The sequence below is a fragment of the Brachionichthys hirsutus genome, chromosome 17, assembly GCF_040956055.1.
Source record: "Brachionichthys hirsutus isolate HB-005 chromosome 17, CSIRO-AGI_Bhir_v1, whole genome shotgun sequence".
NCBI lineage: Eukaryota > Metazoa > Chordata > Actinopteri > Lophiiformes > Brachionichthyidae > Brachionichthys > Brachionichthys hirsutus.
In genome coordinates this window covers 10,105,338-10,127,167 of record NC_090913.1, presented here as the reverse complement: position 1 = coordinate 10,127,167, position 21,830 = coordinate 10,105,338, and the positions used below count along the sequence as shown (strand labels likewise).

The window sequence follows — 21,830 nt, the reverse complement described above, 5'->3', positions numbered from 1 at the left end:
TAAGCACTTTAATCAGAGTGCTTGTCAACCTCGGGGCTAAAGGAACTCCAGAGGAGTTGCTCCAAAGGATCAGATCACTGGAAGAAAGAGCAGGAGTAGGGGAGGGGAGGGGGGGGGGGGGGGGGGGTGGAGTAGAGTAGTGCAAAAAGGAGAGAATAAGTAGAGGGTGTAAGGAAAGAGCGCTGCCAAACTTAGAGGAAGGAGAATCGAAACGAGAGAGCTTCCTCCGAGGATGATGTTCAGTGTGCACCTATAAGGCATGTCAAAGTGAACTATAGTGCGGTTGTGTACAGCGACGTAATAAAATGCACAATAAGAATTCATTGGGAGTAAACAAGCGCGATTGAAGGACTATTTCTGTGGTTTGGCGGCGTAATTGTTCTCGTATGAAAAAGCCTGATGTCTCGCTGCTGCACACGCTGGATGTGGCTTCTCAGGATGTTTTGACCTCCTCGTTCTTAAACCGTCATTTCAGTATATACAGACCTGACAAGTGTTTGCTTTATTCATCCGTAATCGATACAAAGGAAAACAATCTGCTCGCTGATGACGCTCCACACACACACACACGTGCATTTGATTACACACCCACATCAGTAGCGCGCGCACGGGCGCATGCACGGCCATTTGCATCACCGTTGGCATGCAAATAAGAGCATTGATTTGTTAAGTGACATTTTAACATCCTCACAGACAGCTCGCCATAAGTCCTTAAAAGGGTTTTTTAGGGCCAATGAGGGAAGGAGGAGAGCATTCAGTGTCACCTCTTTAAAGCTGAAGTGAAATCCAGCTCAATCCAGACCATAAAGCTAACCGCAAACCGCAGCGAGGCGCACCGATAGGCCCGGGGAAACTCCTGCACATTTGTTGCAGGGAGAGGCTCTGAAACGTTTGCGTAAAGGACGATGATTTCTGAGCCTAAACGTGAGGTAGAAAGAGAAAAATAGAGTGAATCACACCCACTTGAGGCCGTGTTGTAGGAGTCAAGACCCGACGCTCCTCAGGACTGCTGACTTTCCCGGCTTTAATGTCCGACAGCTGCTTAATTGCAATCATCATATCTCCCTCTGAAGAGTCACATATTGACAGACAGAAAGTCATTCTGTGAGTGTCTATGTGGGTTTCTGGTGCTGGAAGTTCACACTCCGGTGCAAGAGGTTTCAGAAAGTAAGAATCAAATAATCCGAATTTGCACCGTAGCACTAAGAAGCCAACTAAGCACCGAATTTAGAAACGCTCGGGTTCTGTGAAGGGCATAAAAGCTATTAAAGTGAATAATTATGTTTCCCTTCATAGGAGAATATTCCAAACTGTTGTTTCCCATTAAAACAAGTCACAGCACACAACAAAGGAGACCCTCCGTATGTTTCAAAGGTGCACTTTGTCAAATCTTTAACAATAGAAATGTGGGAATCCCATCACTTCTACCCCCTATCAGCATTTACATAAAGGAATGCTAAATTATTCATTAATTATCAGAGAGTCCCCCGTGGATCGGTATGACACACACACTGGGTGCTAATTGGCTCATCAATAATCCTGCCTGGTTGTCCTGAAGCGGCACCGGATCCCAGCGCAGGAATCCGCTATCTGCCTCAACCTTCTGCCTCGATGTTTCCAGACAGGTGTGGCCCGACAGAAGGATGTCGGCTCACCTGGCAGATTGTTACCGGCTCTGATGGTACAGGCCCGATTTCTATTCCTTGCTTGTCCATCAAGTAGCACAAATTTCTCATGCGCAGCCTCCTAGATATATTATATGTTTGTCTGTAAATTCTGAATGCTGTGTAGTTTTAAAAAAATGTTATGGGCACTCACATTGTTTTTGTCTAAATGCTGTTCTGTTTGAAAGAAAGAGCACTGAAGACCAAAAATAAAAGACAGTTTACTCCTCTCCCCCCCCCCCCCCCCCCCCCATTGGCGACAAAAGATTTCCTTTGAACCACTGACATCTACTCCGCTGAGGTTCGATTTATCCACCTCGGCATCAGTCACAGCGTGCTGTTGAGCCATTTTTTCCGACAGATGGTGACAGACCAAACTAATGCAATAATGCACAGCTGTATATTTGTGTTAACGGGCTCTCTCACCCTCTCACCTCTGCTCACGGGACGTGCAAGTGATTTCCATAAGGGCGAACCTTTAGAGAGGGAGCTGGAATAACACGACTGCTCTTTGTTTCCCTGCGCTGATTGACAGTAGATTGCAGTGCACATTAAATGGCCATCAAGCCCAGCATCAGTTCTCGAGAGAGGGGCGCAGTGCCCGTCAAAGGTCAATCTTCACGCATAATGAACTGATTTCTCTTTCACACATGCGCACACACGCACACACACACAGGGCCCCATGCATGCACAACTGAACATCCGTGTGTTAGAATGAAGAAGTGTTTCCTGACTTATAATGTAGCCTTAATAAAAAGATCTACACACACCCCGAACTTAGTCATTATTAATCCTACATATATAAAACAAAGCTTTTAACTAGACTGTTAACAGACTTTTTATTTTATTCTGATGGTCAGAAAATATCCCATCTGCACTGATAATAAAGTGATCTCCAAATGTCTAAAGGGAATCAGACAAACTGCGGTCAAAGCTTTTCCAGGTGGATCTTCGTCTACCTGGAAATGTTGGAATAGGTGGGTTCCTACCTGCCCTTGTTTGTAAACGTAACAAAATAACTAAGCATTCAAAAGTAAACAACGAAACCACAATAAAAGATTTTTCCTGATGAATGCACTTCAATTAAAATGCACCCTGCAGGATATTCTTCCATTACCAAACACTAACGATGAGCTGCATCTAATTTCACTCCTAAAGGGGATTCCTAAGATGCTAAAAATGAGTGATGTGTAATAATACTCTGCTCTCGTTAAGGTTTTTATATTTGCACACATTGGACCTAAAAAGCTTTTACAGTATACATTTATCTGACGATTTCTTCAAGTAACCAATGTTAATGATTTCTCTTCCTTAATTATCCACGCAGCATTTTAAATTAAGCTTCTAATCGGTTCAGATTGTGGAGTTTGCAAAGGTTTCCAATCCATGCTTTAAGTCACTATAAAAAAAAAAAGACGCGTTACTTCCACCACATGCAGTCTGCTCTTTACATCCATGCTTTCCTCCGTGATTGAAATTTGTAATTAAGAGACTGAGGAAGAATTATATGCAGAATGAGCTGTCAGAAAGTCACATTTAAGTGAGGGATGCGTTGGTCTGTGCAGTAAAAAAATAAATGATATAAATTGCCATTTAAGTGTAGCACAGGCTAATGTTTTGTCACAAATTAATGTGACACAAGGCAGCAATGACAATCAAGGGCTGCCTCATTCTAATTTGCTCGTGTTTAGAGGGCTTTTGTGAGCCGGCAGCTTTACACAAATTAACACAATTGCCTATTTTTATGAGGGGAACCATAAATGTTTTTCCCTCCTTTGCCGGCTAATGAGGAGAGAAAGCGGCTTGTGTCTCGGCGTTATGCAGGGATGTCTGCAGCAGAGCAACACGGTGCTCCTAACCGCCCACAACCAGCGGAGGAAAGAACAAAGACGGAGGCTGGAATGGCTCCCTAATGAACTAAAGAGTTCTCTAATGTTCTGATGTTCCCATATGATCGGATATGGATTCACTGTGTTTTCGGCTCATTATAGAAATCATTGGCAGATTCTGTCAGAGGAACAATTAGCAGTATGTTCTGTGGAATTCATCTTCCAGGGGCATCAGTGAAAACGGCTGCTCAGTAATGGGAAGAGGAGCGTGTTTGGGGAGTAGCATTTGGTCGGGGTACGGTGTGTAAATGATCTGCATCTGTTGGCACTTACAAAACTCCTAATCCTCCTGTCCTTCCTCTGTTTGCAGGCTCTGGAGAGTGAGTTTGTGTCCTGCCAGCTCCACCAGTGGATTGATCTGGTCTTCGGCTACAAGCAACAGGGACCTGAAGCCGCCAGAGCCCTCAACGTTTTCTATTATTTCACCTACGAAGGCGCAGTTAACCTCAGCAAAATCAACGACCCCTTGCTCAGAGAGGTGAGGCTGACGCGTGACGCCATTTATGCACAGACGCACTTTAATATGCATTTGCTGTGTTTTTAACTCCTTTGGCAGATGATGCTGAGTAAGTGGAGAAATATGGTGTTACAGTAAGCACGCTGCGTTAGCACTCGCAAATGGATGCATGATCTGGCTATATTATAAAAGCATATGTCCACTTACTGCATTTGTATTATTCTTGATGCCATTAGCCGTGTTAAATTGCTTGTAGAATGGTACGGGAGAGCTAAGCTAACAATCTCCTGGCAGGTATCGCTGAGCAAAGTTCTTTTTCCGTTGCGATACCTCTGAAAGCACTCCACCGAGCGTTCCACTTTGACGCCTTAAAGGCTTCTCCTTGGCTTTCATTCATTATTCATCCCCCTCTCTCTGAACCGCTGCACGCACACACACACACACGGGCTACACTGGCGCTCCCAAATGCAACAAAAAACACGCTGCTGAGAAGGAAGACAGCCAAACAGCAGTTTGACAACTTTACCAGCTGCAAAAGACAGCTATAGCCGTCTTATTGTCCTCATTTTTTGCCATCTTTTCTGATAAAAATGGTTTGTTCACCAAAATATTTGTTTTAAATAGTGAAACTGACCTTATTAACTAGCATCTATATGCTTAAACCCTCTTTGGTCTGAAGGCATCTGTGTCTGACTTTGTTGTGGCAGTGCTGCTGGATTAAAACACAAAAGCATCGAGGTCCACAGCGAGACGGGTTCAGGGTGAATGAACGGCCTTATGGCTCCACTGTTCTGCTGCCCTTCATGCTCAGTGACTGGAGCGTGGCAGGCACTAGGGGTGGATCATTGATTTATCACCCCATTCGCCCTAATTCCCATCCAGATGTGCTTTGGCCTGTAGCTACGCACACACGCGCACACACACTCACACCACACTCATGCAGATTCATTACCAGGGTGCACTGGTCATTTCTACTCTCAGCCCATTACCTTCTCCTGGTTAACACACAACCGCAAAATTGGCTCACTGGTGGTGACACACTTAGAGGACGCGCAGATGAGGGGGTGCGACTCCTCTAATGTTCAAATCAAATGCTGCTTCTATCTGCAGGAATACAGATTTTGGATATGCGTAACCTCTCTGTATATCAGTATTTTAAATGTAATTATTGTCTGCAGGAGTTGAGAAATCCCCCCCCCCCCAGTCTGAGGGCTTTAATTAGTTAAATAAACCGAGGTCGTGTTCTATGTGTGAGCTAAGTCAAGGCTCTCCTTCAACTGTGTTTGTGCGGAAGGAAGCGTGCCCTGTCTCAGCAGAAAGTGAAAACAGAGTTCCAGGGCCTGCGCCTTGTCATAGCGGGGCATGGGGGGGGGGGGGGGCTACAGGAGCTTTGAGACCGGGGGCTTTGGTCTGATAAGGTCCCCAGAGTCTGCCATTACTGAGTGACAACTGTTTCAGCCTGATCCGTGGTCTGGGCCAGGCTCGGCCGCATTAGGCCAGGCTCTGGGGCTGTTCAATGTCAGTGGGATGGGTCACAGATGTGTGCGTGTGTGCGTGTGTGTGTGTGCGTGCACGGGCATATTCAGGTTTAGATCGGAAAAGGTAGTAAATTGAGGTAAAAAAGTTTTTTATTCTTGCCACTCTGTTTGGTAACCGCTAACCCCCCCCCCCCCCCGCTCAGCTTCACACACTGGAGAGGTTTGGATGGATCATACTGTGGTATGTGTACACACGTACAAGCATGCGTGTGTACACATGTATGTTTGTGTGTGTCTTCCTGTTCTTGGAGAGTTTGGGATATCTCGGCACAGATTAGGGAATGCTTTGTCGGCCGCTGCGGTGTTTTTCAAAACCATGATTACTTCCTGTCATGCCGTCGCCACAAGTCCGACCTTACCCTCCTGTCTTTCTAAGAGAAAAACCCTGCTTGCGTGGATTCTTTCATGTCGAAGCCCGATCGCACGGGAGCACGCCGTGCACGCAACATCTCTGTGCAGAAAACAGAACCGCGCCCTGCGCAGCCGTCTCACGGTTGTGCAGGGCTCCTCCTCGTTCACATGTGATTATGGAAAATCCCACAGCCTCTAATGGCAGGGACAAAACGCAGAGCCCCCCTCTGAGTTGTACAGAGTCTGCGTACTTTGGCAGAACACGGGGAAATATACTCCCAACCAGTGGACCCGGATCGCCATTCAGCTAAAGTCACTCACCAAGCACAAGGTCGACTAGTTTATTGCCTTTGGACAGTAATGCGGCTTAAGGTTATGGACGTCTAAAGATATGAGGAACCACGCTGCTTCTGCTGTTCAACAGCACAAGGCCGTTGTGGCGATCTCTTTAATCTATTCATAGAATGTTGTCGGTTCAATTTGCATAAATGTGGCGTGTTTTACATGGATATCCATCTTGTCAAGTGGCTGAGTAAATCAAAGGGAGGGCTGGAGCCTCTGAACCGAGGGCATCGCAGCCATTTAAATGTATAGAATATAGAAAACCTTCATCAGACACGGGCCAGCGCCCCGAAAAGAGATTGGCCTTTTTGGGCCCCCCCCTCCACCTCATATAATCACCTGAGCATTTCATTGGCATATCGGCGTAGGACATTCTGACCTAGACTCAGCCACCATCCAGAGTCCCACTGCCTCGTAAATGTCAGAGCCGAACCTAATGAAGACGGGGTGAGTGGTTTTGAGGAGTGTCTTCCTCGCATTAGCTTAAGCAAAGTGCCTCGCTGTGGAGGCAGAAAGGTGAGGGAGGGGCTTTGGCCTCGATCCCCTCGGCAGCGGGCTCTCAGGATGAGATGGAGAATGTTAACGTGTCCGGTCATGGGGTAATTTGCACCGCTCATTTTACCTTTGTTGGCACTAAATGAACGAAGGGCTTTTATTTACACACATCTCATTTGTTTTATTCCCTTTAGTCCCTTTAGAAGTGGATCACGGTCTGCTAGAACACAGATGTTTACGCATTTACATACCTTTAAGTCTAGAAAATTAGATTAGGACACAGATGCCATTATTATTTTATTCATTATTAAATGTAATTATTATGAAGATGATTATTATTGGTGGTAATGATAATTAAAGCTTGTTTTGTTGATTATTTCTAACTTTTTCCCCATACATTAATAACATGAATGTGTTATTTTGTCTCTTACAAGCATCACTTCTTTGTCCTGAATGGCACTAATTCATTTCCACCGCTTTTGCACAGAGGACGATTTGGAACCTTTTGTTTTGCTCCGACAGATAATTTTATTATACAAGATAGAAAAGGGCAAAAGCAGCATGAAAGTGCAATGAGAGTGAATAAAGTGAAAAATGAGACGACGGGGTCGTGCAGCGAAGGGAAGCGTGAAGGTTGCGATCTCGCTGCCGTCTTATCTCTACGTTCCAATGAAATATTGCGTATTGTGAATTTTTCTCTGCGTGATTCTTGGCCGATGAGACGGACAGCCGAGATCCCTCCTTTTCTCTACGCCTCTAAGTCCGTCTGCTCGCAGCTATTGTCTGAAGCTAACCAGAGACCGGCCTTTTTCTCATGGAAATACCACATTCAGTCCTCAGCCATGAGCTCATTCTCACAGGCCTCGCCAAGTCGGGCTCCAACGTCCCAGCCTCCACGCACGAGCCGCGCTCCCACACGGCCGGCCGCGGCGAGCGCGCACCAACACACCGACGGGGCCGATCGTAATTGTCTGTCAGCCAGTTTTTCTTCGCCTGTGACTTTTCTACAAACATCTATCATAGTTTGTGATAGATTTTCTTACTACTCCTTACTCTTGTTTAGTTTAGAAAAGGCCCGAACGCGGCCTGACAGCTTCAGTCCCAAGCATGTGCTCGGGTTGTTCTATTTCTAAACCGAAGCTCATTAAAGGATTTGAACTGATGGTCAGACTTAAGAGGGTTTGGGGTTTATGACCCCCCCCCCCCTCTTCATTTCCAGGCTGATGATGGGAGGTTTGGAGGTACATTGGTGTGGCTGTGAGTGTGTCCCATCTCGTGCTGGTTGGCCCGACGGTGAGCCGTGTGATGATGTCCAGAGGCTGCCCGGCCGGCGTCGCCTGACATTTATGGTCCTATACCTCTTCATTAACACCAGCTAACCAGCCGAGAGACCCTCCTGTCCCGGCCCTCCTCTGATTCTCTCTGTAGAGGATAAGCTTGTGTGTGTCAGACAGTGAGAAAGTATAAGGGTGTCTGTGAAAATAAATCAATGCTAACCCCCCTCTCCCCCTCCCCTCGTGCTGCGATAGGATTTTCATTCAATTTTTGTTTTTGAGCCTCAGCAGAGACAATTAAACCCAAATTGATCCTCAGCGTTTTTTTCTTTTTTTTTAAACTCTTTAATATATTTCTTTGAACATCTTGACACACAAGTTTGATGCGGGTTTTATATGATGCAAGCTCGCCTTTTGTTTTTTTACACTTTGATGCCCGACATTGCAAAAATAAGGAGCCCTTTTGTTTTCTTCCCTCTCAGGCTGTGGAGTCTCAAATTAGGAGTTTTGGACAGACCCCCTGCCAGCTGCTCATCGAGCCACATGCCCCCCGAAGCTCAGCTATGCAAGTGGTGAGTGACACCTGCACATACATGGAAACACGCCGATAGCATTAAACCTTTGATCAGAAAGCACTCTGGTGTAATACTGGTCAGGAGCCAGTCGAGCTGGGGCGTCCCCCTTTAGCTATCTGCTTGGCTTTCCCCTTTAATTTCTTGACCCACTTTTCCTTCGCCGCTTACCCCCCCCTGCCTTCTTAATCCGTCTACAACTGTGAGAAAATCAGGTCTCGGGATTGAAAGCATCTACCTGCCTCGTCATTAGAGAGGTGTGCGTGAAAGGGGAGCGATTGCCAGCGATTTGTGTGTTTAGTGAGAGCGAGGCGATGCCAGGGGAAAGGCACGGCTTTGTGCTGGAAGCCTGGGCCCGAAGCCAGATCCTCCACCAGAGCTGGAAGCGCGGGAGACCAGCAAAGGAGAGCGATGAACAGCAATCCCGCCGTGACGGCCTTTCTAAAGGCCAAGAAGTACAGTTGGTGCGCCTGCTCGCGATGGACTGGGGCCCCCAGAGTCCCTATTAGTGTGGTGTCCCTGCGGTGCTGACAGCTGGCTGTAGACCACCTCCCAATGCACACACACACACGCACGCACACACACACACAGCCTCTTTGAATCCGCCTCGCGTACGAGCAGATTTAAATGTTTTTATTTTTACTCCACCACAATATTCCGACACCATAATTCAAACACGTTTCTGACCCCCTCCCCCCCACCGCCACCTCGGTATTCCTTCAGGACGCCCTGTTCTCTTTGCTCCTCCGGTGCCCGCTTCATGCGAGAGCGTTGTCAGCGTGTCGGCGTCGGCCTGTGCCGGGCCGTGCCGCTGGTAATGATGCTGTCAGGGTGTCTGGTTCGCTTGTCAGGCACACCGGATTTACTCCGGTCTAGTCTTGATGTTAACATTGATGTTCCTCTTCTTTACACGCAAGGGGGGAAATGACACCATCTTGGAACGGCTCAGTGCAAAAGCTCCTGTCTACCCCCCCGGAAACTAACTGCTGGGTCCTCAAAGCCACTTTTTTGTTCGTCTCTAATCGAATGCAGGTTAAATTCCGATGCGTAATATACTTCATGCGAACATCAGATAAACTTAGAAGTCATTTTTATCTCGTTAATTTAAATACCTTGTCTTTTCCCATTCAAACTTTTACCTGACTCTTTTCTTGCTTGCACTGCTGAATGGCTGCTATCTATGCAAAGCGTCCTAACTTTGTCTGTCCTTCTTTGTCCTCTCTCTCTCTCTCTCCCTCCATCTTGTCCTCGCTAACCATCTTTTTCTTTCGCTCTTTGCCGCTCCTTGTGTTTTTTTGCCCTCCCTACTTTGCGTTGTCCATCCCGGTGGGCCTGAACAGTATCTTCTCCTGCAGACACCACGGATGTTTACGGAGCAGATGCAGCAGGACGTCATCATGGTGCTGAAGTTTCCATCCAACTCTCCGGTGACCCATGTAGCGGCCAACACCCAGACCGGGCTGACGTCGCCCGCCATCATCACCGTCACCGCCAGCCGCCTCTTCGCTGTCAACAAGTGGCACGGCTTGACAAGTGAGAGATTCGTGTCTGTGCACCATCCGTGTGCAAAGGGGTTCGCATCTTTGTCGATCTAACGCCATTTTTGATTCTGCGTCAAATTAACCTTGAGGTTATTTTGCAGGGAGGTTAATTCGCAATCATGGAATTATTTTCTGTATTTCCTTGGTTTCTATCTCTCCTCCACGTCAAGTGTTTAATTTAACCAGGCCGAGGATTGACCCGTCTCGTCTCTGTGATGGACGTTGATTTAGGAGACGGGCGACTGCGTCTGCTGAAGCGCAGGATCAGTTGTGACACGTGCAGCAGGCCAGCATGACGTTTCACATCTACCTCCATCAGCTCCTCACTTCACAAACCCTTATTTACGCAACTTTCATTCTGACCCCAGAATATTACATTTGTGCCTTTACGTGGGTTAAGACTGATTGGAATGCTACTGACTAAAACTAGAAATATAAATATATTTCTAGTTTTAATTAATTTAATAAAATAATTATTAAATTAAAATATATTCGAGAGTCAACACAGAGAGACGATCGCTTTAAGTCGGCTTCTTAAAAGTTCAGTTTATTCCATCTCCTTGTTGTCATAAATTAAATATTTTAACACGTACTACGCCGATGTCTGAGGAAATCTTTTGTTTCCCTATACTTGCAGAAAAAAAAAGGCTTTTCTAATGATGTAAAATAGATGAGGGAAAAGTGTTTTCTACTTTGTGTCGACATATCTGTGAGATATATGATCATAAACACGATCATATGTCATCAGATGAAAATAAGCAATGTGTTTTTAATTTATAAGTAACAATGAGTTAGTTATTAAAAAAAATAAAAATGAAGCTGTCGATGGATCATGAAAATCTGAAGTCGCAGCCCTATGTTAAGAGACGGTTTTATGTTATACTCCTCTTTCTGTCTGGTAACACTCCGGGTGAATAGCTTCACAGAGCGTCGTCCACAGGAAGAATCCCAGTCTCCGTGGTCCCAGTGGATCTCTGACATAATGGATATCTAATTTTCCCAAGAACTCCCGGCCCAGACGGCGACACTCTGACATTATGGCTATAATTTTCAGCGTGTTCGACCGAACTAACAGCCGGCGTCTTCTTCACAAGGCCACGTGATTACAATATTAATCCAATCTGTCTTCCTATCTGTCAGGTCATCAGAGCTCAGCAGCACAGGACCAGCAGTACCAACTTCCTGTGGAAATCGACCCTCTGATAGGTGCGTTGTCAATCATGCCTGCAAAAGAGTCCGCGCACAACGGTATTCTTTGCGCAGTGTGAGTTCTATACGTGCATGAAATGATTTTGTGTGTAGATTTGTGGACGAGTCCTGCTGGCATGTGGGTGACTCATGGCGGTCTGCAGTGCCGTGTCCCTGGACGGTAGATTAGAGTTGTTTCTCAGCCCCTGCCCTACTTCACTCCTCGTGATATAGGCCCTGCTCTACTACTAAACCATTTGCATGCAAATTGGAACGCAATGAGCTGTGGCCTAGGCCAGCATTTCATCATCAGCCCCCCCCCCCTCTATCGTGCCTTCCCTCCCACCCTTTCTGCATCCTCTTTGGTTTAATTCGAGCGCAGGGAAAGGACGCGTGTCAGTGGAAATGAATATGAATGTGGTAATAATGTGTGATTGAGAATGCGCTGCAGACGGCTGTCGGGACGATATAGGCGCCTCTCATCCTTCACGACTTGTTGATGAGCGGGAGAGGCGTGCGGAGCTGCAGCGACGTACGGGAGGGCACCGGCAGAGAAGCGAAGAGCCACTTCTATCTGCTCCGTCGCTTCCCTGCAGCCTCTCGCAATCTCGCACACATCTGGAGGGGCGGGGGGGGGGGGTGCTGTTCTTCATCTGGGAATGTTGTGGTCGCTCCGATTCTCACCAAAACATTTCCATACGACTACTGACAAGGACCAGCGTTTGGTTTCATGCGTATATCTTTATCTGCACGTACAGTATTCCAATCTGTGGAGGGAGAGTTTAAAATAAAATAAAAAATCCTTTGTCTTTGTGTCAGCATTTATATATTCGCTGCACGTTTTCATCAGGGCTTTATCAGAGCAGCCTGCGTATTATCTGTCACTGAGTGCGTACTAATTTTATCCTTTATATCATTCATATTCTAGTTTTATTTCACCACTGCACAACTCTGTTATCTCCTTTTTGCACGTCATGTCACCCTGAAGCATAAATAGTCTATGAAATGATATACTTTTGTGCTAGTCTGTGTGTTTTGGGGGGAGGTAGGAGTGATTCTTGTGCTTGTCAGTAATATATTTGCACTGTTTGCATTCCAGGAAGAGTCTGCACTAAACACAGTAAATTGAGGATGAGTGTTGAGCCAACATTGGCTTCGGGAAATGTTAAAAACAGCCTGAAATATTAGTTGTGGCAGGTATACTGGACTTTCTCCGTTTTCATACGAGGCAATCATCTCCGACACCTGTTCTCAAGCACTTCTGACCCCCCCGCCGAATAAGAGGTACTTCACAATGGACGTATCCCTCCAGAAAAGAAAAGAGATACCACTTACTGAGAGGAGAATCGCAATAAATTTGCTCTCGAACCAGCAATTGGCTAAAATTACAAACCCCCAGATAAATGGTCAGGTTTCATACTGATTGAAGTGGATTGCACATTTTGTGAAGATGTGTGTGCGCGCCATCTGTCATGACTCAAACCAGACCCTTAGGGTCTCACGGAAAATGTGAAGTCCCGTAAACCTAACCTTCAGGGTGTTTTACGCGGTCGCTCGCAAATCATCCTTGCGTTGAACCCTGAAACGTAAGCGGAGAGGCAGATATTCCTAAACTGTGTGTTAGATAATAGATTAAATATTTTTGTGTGTTCATTGAACCAAACTCTTCTCCTTGCAGCCAGCAATGTGGGAAATCATCGGCGTCAGATCTCAGATCTGCTGGATCAAAGCATTCAGATCAGCCTGCAGTGTTTCCTCATCACAGCCGACAACCGCTTCATCCTCCTGTGCGGATTTTGGGACAAGAGCTTCCGCGTTTACTCCACTGACACTGGTACTGTATGATCACACAAAAATATTTATCTCAGGCATTCCTCATCCAGCTCGGTAGTGTTTACCTCAATATTCACTCGTATTACAATGCTGGCACACACACACACACACACACGCTTAACACTCACAGGCGCCTTCAGGTCAGGGGTCCTAAATGAAACTGTCTCGAGCTTCATCTCTGCACCCCACTCCTATCCCCAGCTCCATTCAGAAACCTAGCGTGCATCGACACAACAGCCCCTGATTCAATTCCTGCAGGCCGGGGGGGTGGGGGGGGCTCTTTCTCTTCACAGTGGCGCAAGGGAAGGACAGAGATAGCTCTATTGTGCGACTGCCACCAGGGTGTGTGTGCGACTGGAACGTGAACACAGTTTAATCGCATGCGTCCAACAGCTGCCACCAAGGTCCCCAAAGCCCCCCCAGGGTTAAAGAACTGAGGGATTTTATCAATTACATGGCTTGATTGGTACACGTGCACAAAACACGGGCTCGTGCGGCTGCGTGAACAGACGACGCATTTTATTTGCGCGCACAAGCGTGTGGCTGTGAGCGTGCCGGTGTGTCCATGCGTTGCATGGCAGCCATTACTGCAGCGGCAATCATCGGTTATTTTCTGTGTTTATAAAGATGTCAAACATTGAATGTCTTTGATGTCTCCGTCCCTCTTCGGGAGTTTAGTCACGATCCGCCCTGCTTTGCAGCAACCTTCAGTTTTGCAGTGACATACAACTTTATTATCCGATGGACAGTGATTTCAGGTTTTTTTTTTTTTTTTTACACACCCAGACAGAAATGTCATGCGGCGCAAAGTATCCACTGTTTGACTGCAGAGGTCAACGTGTGAAGAGCGTAATGAGTTTTAGACGGCTTGATGTCGAGCCTGTGGTCTGGAAATCTGACAGCAATTAGCCTCTTTATATACACATATGGAGTGCAATCCATGTGCGCAGACACACACAATCGCACACAGTCGGGAACAAATATTTATTCTTGTCTGGGAATTAGTACGACTTTTGGTCATGTGCAGATTGTGCAGAATTACCAGCCAATCAGACAGAAGATCAACAAACACACGGTGGCAACAGAAGTATTATTCTCTCAATAAGAACCCCCCCCCCACCCCCTTGGTCGGTCTCCACGGTTGCATCATCTCTTTCCTGTTTACACATCAGCTAATACGTGTGTGTTTGTGCGCTTTTGCAGGGAAACTGACTCAGATAGTTTTTGGGCATCGCGACGTGGTGACGTGTCTGGCTCGCTCAGAATCGTACATCGGGGGAGACTGCTACATCCTGTCGGGCTCCAGGGATGCCACCCTGCTGCTCTGGTACTGGAACGGGAAGCTCAGCAGCATTGGAGAGAGCCTAGGCAGTGAGTATACAGGCACACACACACACACACACACACATGCATTCTCTGAGTGCTCGCTGTGCGAGACAGTTGTGACGGCGTGATTTACGGCCTCCCTCCGTAAAGTAACAACTAGCTTCGTCTGACCAGGCCAGGCCTCCTGCATACAGATTGGATTTCGCAGCAGAGCCGCACCAGGAACAGCTTTCAGTAATGTGTTTGAGATTGCGTGTGAGTTTCTGTGAGACCAGATAGTGTTGTGCTGGGTGTGTGTGTGTGTGTGTGTGTGTGTGTGTGTGTGTGTGAGAGAGAGAGAGAATCTGTCTTTAATGTGAGTGAAAGTGAGGGCCACTTAGAGACGTTAAATGTGACGTTGGGGGTCGCCGGCCAGCACATCAAAGTTCACCGCCATCCGAGGGTCACGGGGTCACGCTAGTCGATAAAAGTGAAAAATGTCGCGGGCCTCCCCGCGTTACCGTAACATATGGCATCAGCCGTGATCAAAGCCTCGCACGCATCGCTCTGGCCTTAGCCTGCTCGCCGCTAATTTAGCCATCTTAGATAGACGTACATGTTGTGAGGTGATTTCTTTTTTTTTTTACTAATGGGATGAAATTTATGACAAATTGTGATTTGGTTAATAAGCCGCATTGACTTTTAGATTTTAGGGGGGGAGGGCATCACTTACCTCATGTGCACTGATGTGGGAATCCTGGGATGTGCTCTTATTCCCCGAGTCATTGAATCACAAGGATTTTCAAACTTAATAAACAAATTCTAAACACAAAAATCAGATTACGTAAACCACATCTTAATTTTTTCCCCTTCTTTCATTGCTACATTTTACAGAGAACATAAAACATCCAGACCAGAATAGAGAATGTATAGCTGCGTGTTTTCAAAATAAACTGCATTTATATTCATATATATATATATAACACTATAATACACCCAGAGCTGTTCTGTGTGTATTCCAGCTCATATGCTGTGCACGTTTCTGCGAGCATGTGTGTGTGTGTGTGTGGCAGTGCAATGTCAAGTCGGCTGCTGGACTGACGTTACACTGCAGAGCAAACAAAGCATCAACATTCCCAACCCTTCCCCACCACAATGTGATGCTCCATTGCCCCAGACCGCAGGAGGCTGTCCCAGACGTGAAGCCCTGCTACACACACACACACACAAAATACAAACATACATACAACTGAATTTTCTTTATTCCTCTTCCAAAAACACTTTCAAGCTAAAGTCTGCACATGGAGACGACACACACACACACACATTTCTTTTCATGCATGCCTAATGCCCCGCCCCGTCCCGCACACTTCATTTGCTTTGACACGAATGCCTCTGAATGGCTGATATGCATCTGACCTATGCACACTGGGGTTGGCGCTGATGTCGTGCACGGCGATGCACAGATTCCTCGGACACCGCTGTCACCTGCTGGTGAAAGACGGGAATCCAGTTTGACGAGTTCCATTCTTTACTTTAAACGAGCAGGCTTCAGCTGTAAAATCAGCTCTGATGCTTAAGAACTGTTTTCACATTCATTACTAAAAGTGAAAATTACTTACTTTCTCACGCCCTTTTTTGGAACATGTGTTTTTTCACACAGTTTTTACGAGTACCTTGATGCGTGACTGGATGTAATAAACGCAGATATATTAAAATATTTCATAAATTGTAATACGCTTCCAGTATTTTTGTTCTTTATTACACAATTAGAATATTGCCTGATTATTTAATGTGTTACCATTTGCTAGCTATTTTATCATCCTTGAATCCAGATGATGCTTCTAATGTGTGATGTCATCAAATCATAACCAGATAATCAGATGTGATTCAAACCAAACGGCAGCTCATCGTGTTAATTGATTTATCGACTTTATCTAATCTTAGCAGGATCCAACATCATGCTTCTGCTCTTAGAGACTCAGAGGACGCTAATTTTAAACCGAATGTGTAAATAATAAAGCTGTCGACTTGTTGTTTGACCCTGGTGTTCACAAAGTGGAGAAATAATAGCCACACAAAAAAAAAAAAATCATCTGTTATTCTGTCAAAAATAAAAGTGCATTTTTTAAAATGTGTTTTTTTTGTAATTAAGTGATCAAAATCTATGTTTTCATCACACATTGAGAATATTTTTTGCATCAAAATCCACACATTGATTTATGCCTCCCTTTGAAATCTGCAATATAATCTCTAATATTAGATTAACTCTGCAAATGAATTGGTTTCAGGAGGATTCACGGAATCAATTAGGGTTTAACACTCGCTGTGGGATTTTGGATATACAAAGTATCGCGTATCGGAGTTGTCGCCCCCGTGCTCCTCTCTTTGGACTCAAACTGACCTTTGACAAATAAAAATGAGACCTACCCTAATGAACTCCTCACTCCGCCTCATACTTACAATATTTCAACCAGTTTTACAGATCGATTGCAATAAATCCATCTGCATTTGTAAAATAAAATAAGAAATATGTCATGGAGCAAAATCCAAACTCGGGGCGAGCCTCCTGACGGCTCAATAATCAGATGGACCGTTGGCTTCTCTCGCTTCCTTTCTGTCTCTCTCCCTCTGTGGAACAGAAACATCTGGATCCAGTGAAGACAGAATGGGGGTCAAGGTTTTAAACATGGGGAGAGGCGGAGGGTGACAAGTGCTAGAAAGTGAGAGTGAATGAGGTTCTCGAAGGCCGTGCAGCAAGCTGCGGCGCACGTGCATCTGCGTTCAGATGCACGTTTGAGCTGCAACAATCTGCTGTTGCACGCGGCTTTAATCCCCGTCACCGTGTGGCTGTTTTCAACTGAATTAAGGATCTTAGATCCACTAAAGCTGAGGTTATCCTATTTATTTATCTGTTCTCATTACTAGACGTGTAATTTCATTCCCTCCAGTGACCAGATGTATCAAAGCATCTTTTAACGGTCTTGTCGGTGTCGCCCGTGCAGATTTCACCACGCCGCGGGCCATCCTAACGGGCCACGACTGTGAAGTGACCTGCGCCAGCGTCTGCGCCGAGCTGGGTCTCGTGATTAGCGGCTGCAGAGGTGAGATCGCCGCTCTTTAAATATGTCTTCACCGGGCGTCGCTGCACCACTCGCTATGTTGTCCGTCGGTTCCTTCAGAGGGTCCTTGTCTGATCCATTCCATGAATGGGGACCTGCTGCGGACCTTGGAGGGCCCGGAATGCTGCCTGAGACCTCGTCTCATCCAGTCGTCCACGGAGGGGAACTGCGTGGTCTACTATGACAAGGGACACTTCTGCCTGTTCAGCGTGAACGGAAAGCTGCTGAGATACATGGAGGTGGAGGACAGCGTGAAGGTAAGCGAGCCGCATCAGCGCACAAACTTCCCCTTCACTGATTAAAGGCTTTCTTACGGGCGGAGATTTGGCGTGCCTCAGGGGGGGAAACCGTGGCTTCCAATCCCTTCTTTTCCTTTTCCCACACACACACACACACACACACCAGAGGAAATATCCTTTTGATCCCCAGCCCTGTTGTCAGGTCAGATTGGATTGGCTGCAGTGGTAGAGAACATTCCAGAGGAGTGGTCAGCTCCGGACACCGACGCCATTAACTAGACGGCTCATTCCCCACTTCCCACATTTCCTCCCTGGTGGTTGGAGTGACATCAGATGGAGGCTACTGCCTTTGGTTTCCTGACCTTTTGTTTCCGCTTTGGCCTGGGAAATGTAAGCTGGCCCTGACAGACAGCCAGCAGCCTGTTTCCTATTAGGAGCCGTCTTGTGTTCGGGATCCTAACCCGCCAAGCAGCCGGCTCCGACACTAAACTTCAAATGCGGCGCTGGCGGGAGACGTGATTAATGCCAACACACTCGTGTTTTCTTTGATTGCTTGCAAAAAAATAAAAAATACATTTGTCTAATGAGGACCTCAAAGTGTTAACATTTTTCCCCTTAAAGTAGAGCGCTGAGGCTGGGAACGGCGTGCGCCGCTGGCCGGCCTCGCTGCCTCTCCTTTTCGCTGTTTTAAATTCCAGCCGTGTCAGACGGCATTAGAGAAATCCCAAACATCTTGGAGCGAGGCTGTGAGAGTCTCGACCCCCCCCCCCCCCCACCGTCCACCTCACTCTCAACTCCACACCCCAGGTCTGAGACTGTATTCAGTGCATTTATGTACATACCAGAATCAATCGCCTCAGCCCTCGCATTCCCGGCGCGGTGGGACGCCAGGATAAATAAGTGTTTGTCCTGGCTTAGTGTCCACTTAGACACAGAGGGAATGTTTGCACTGTGCATTTATACGGGTCTGGAGTCCCAGGTCGTGTGACGGGCCAACAGTCGGCATCCTCGTCTAATGGTGACAGAAGCCATGCTGAATGGATTACAGTCTTTCAGGCTGTAGCATAACTCAGGCGGTGCAACCACGCCGGTGTTTTTCTTTTTCTTTCGTTGCCTTCGTCCATGTAACAGGGGGATTAACAGCACTATAAATTAAACTCTCTGCCCCCCCCCCCCCCCCCCAGCCTCAAAGTCCACCCACCGTTTCCCCCCCTAAAAAAAAGAAGTAGGAAATATGGCCATTTAAAAATGCACATGTTTCTGCTGGAGTCATTTTTTTAGTCATCTGAGCCCGCGGAGCCATCTTGGCTCCCACCGAGCTGTCGGCCATCTTGTTCGGCCGCCCAGTGGCAGAGGACTGATTTATAATGTCTGTCTGCAGCCTCCTACCTGGCCCGGCTGACATGTCTGCCAGTTCTCCAGCCTCCTGCTGGGCTTCAGTAAGGTCATGGACTCCATTAGTAGAAGCGCAGGTACATTAATGCAAAACAGGGGCCAGTAAATAGTCCTTTTTCACTGTGAAAAACGACCAGCTTTCACCGCTTATTAAAACCTGTTCATCAGCTTTAAAGATATGCTGGATATGGTTTCATTTGTTATATTATTTTAATAATAATTAAAAAAACGAACTTTTTGGCGATATTTGCGTGTTTCTGACTGCCCCCTAGTGGCCCATTCGTTTGAATGCGAGCCTGATTCAACACACATGCCGCCGTCTCCTGCGGAACGAGAGGGCCCCACCCCGGTGTCGTAAAAACCACGACCAAGGAAAGCTCTAAATTAGTGTCATTTGCTGCTTTTAGGACTCGCATTCTGCCTCGTCATTTCATCAGCTAGGGTTTCGCTCTGATTGATGCTCCGGCCGGGGCTTCCACTACGCGCTGCGCCCGTAATAGACTCCAACACACGACCTGATTTGTGTCCGTCTGAATCCCGGAGGAGCCGTTCAGCTGTTACAGTTTGCAGGAGAAGCAGATGAGACGAGTAAATCTCTGAGCCGCGCTGTGGGGAGCCATCTTTGTAGCGAGTCACGCTCCGCGTGCAGAGAGCCCCCGAAGGATGGCGGCGCTGACTCGGCATCCTTTGTCGGACCATGTGACCTCTCAGTATGAGCTTTGCTTTGACACGAGAGACGAATGGCCCCCAGGCGGCCGGCCCTATTCGCAGACTATTTATGCATGTTGTTCTAGGTGGAATAGCTGTGCTGCGAGAGGCTTTTAACATCGCGAGGGGAACATCCCAAAACCCAAGCGTTGACCCATCAATTCTGACGCTCATTAAAAAGTGATCACTCTCGCCCCCCCCCCCCCCCCCATCTCTGATAGGCCATGCTACTGAGCCGCGACGGTCAGTACCTGCTGGCGGGCGGCGACGGAGGCGTAGTTTCCGTCTGGCAGGTCCACAACCTCCAAAAGCTGTTCACCTACCCGGGCTGTGATGCGGGAATCCGCTCCATGGCCATGTCACATGACCAGAGGTTAGTAAAGCTTCTTCTCCCATTACAGCTCTGTCATAGTGGAATGTTTAAAGAAATCACTCCTGCGTTGGGGTTTGTTAATAGTAGATTAAATGAATTGATTATTCGTCAAAGACAAGCTCACCCCCCCCCCCCCCCCCCCACCCCGCTCAGGTGCATCATCACTGGCATGGCCTCCGGAAGCATCGTGCTCTTCTACAACGACTTCAACAGATGGCACCACGAGTACCAAACCAGATACTAAGCCCCGACGCGGATCCGGATCGTTTCAAGTGTGACCCTTTATATCAAGAGCACTGTTCTGTCTCCGTCCTGAATGTATCCTACGAAAGAAGAGACGACTATCTGTCCTGTTATAGGAACTATTTGTTTTTTAAAAAGGGCATAGCTATATTTTGTAGATCGGATAGACAATTTTCATATAAATCACAGGGTGGGGGGGGTCGTGTGACTGTACGGTTAAAAACAAATCTATTTTTAGCTGTAAGAGTCTATTTTCATCCTCTGGAAAAAGAACGCTGTGATTTATGGGGCGCTGGCGGGAACCTTTTCGCTTTAAAATCCAAATATTTGTGTACTTTAGGGTGAGTGATTTGTGTTTATTTCATCTGGAGGGGGGTGTGTGTGTATTTTTGTCGGGAATCATTCACATTCACAACCTTTTTCTTTTCTTTTTCTTTTGGGGGGGGGGGGGGGGTGTTTTGGCACTACAAGCCGGTGGATATGAAATAACTAATGGATTAAAAGGATAAATGAAGAGGAAATATACATTTATAAATATATTCTGTTCAAACGTAGTCCATATTTAAAACTTGCATTCCCTTTGTAAGAGAGTCCGTTTGTGTGCGTTGCTAACTAGCTGTGTGAAACAAACCGGCACAGATCTTTTGCATTAAAGCTTTAAATATGATCTTCTTGGAGGATGTCGGGAATCTATCGAGGATTTTGTCCCTTCTATTTCTCGACTAAGTGAGCGAATAATTTTTTTTCTCTTCATCCTCAAATCATGACCCTTCAAGACCGTCCGTGAAGGAAAAACAAGATTCTCTTTTCAAATGAAGATCTGAAAATCGTGTCACACCACCGTAGCTGGTGCTCGAGGCAGCGTAGCATCGTTAGCGTCTTTGAGTTCCGTTTCCTTTTCATCACTGCGGTCTAAATCAATGGATGAGCGACGATGTAACAGCGATAAGGCGTGTTCCTGTCGGATAAATGTCAACCTGTACCCGTTTCATTTTGGGGGAACCATTCTTTAATTTACTTTTGGATGATCTGTTAACTATTAAACTGTTTTTTTTTTTTTTGCAATCCGTTGAGTGTTTTGTGTGCTCTGGCAATAAAATTTAATTTTGTAATTTGAATTATCCTGGTGGGTGTTTTTTCCCCCCCTCTGGATTAAGATGCTATCGCAGAGTGAAACCTTTAGGGGCCGCTAAAATCACATATGTAGATCTCTACTGTGGAAATTGTTGATTTCCAGCTGAACAAATCTGGACTTGGCACAAACACTTGCTCGTCCTGTTGTTGTTCTGTTTTTGGGTCTT

The 21,830-nt window shown here is 46.6% G+C and overlaps 1 protein-coding gene across 1 annotated transcript in view; it reads left to right on the top strand.

The window, feature by feature from the left end:
- The window catches only part of lrba (LPS-responsive vesicle trafficking, beach and anchor containing), a 125,498-nt gene extending 103,728 nt beyond the window's left edge, over nt 1-21,770 (top strand). The window contains exons 49-58 of the mRNA XM_068751051.1: nt 3,864-4,031; nt 8,493-8,582; nt 9,938-10,115; nt 11,264-11,329; nt 12,990-13,145; nt 14,348-14,515; nt 17,455-17,553; nt 17,632-17,828; nt 20,135-20,286; nt 20,440-21,770. Coding sequence (XP_068607152.1) covers nt 3,864-4,031; nt 8,493-8,582; nt 9,938-10,115; nt 11,264-11,329; nt 12,990-13,145; nt 14,348-14,515; nt 17,455-17,553; nt 17,632-17,828; nt 20,135-20,286; nt 20,440-20,530 — 1,365 coding nt within the window. The 3' untranslated portion in view covers nt 20,531-21,770. The remainder of the gene's footprint in view (nt 1-3,863; nt 4,032-8,492; nt 8,583-9,937; nt 10,116-11,263; nt 11,330-12,989; nt 13,146-14,347; nt 14,516-17,454; nt 17,554-17,631; nt 17,829-20,134; nt 20,287-20,439) is intronic.
- The last annotated feature ends 60 nt before the right edge of the window (nt 21,771-21,830 follow it).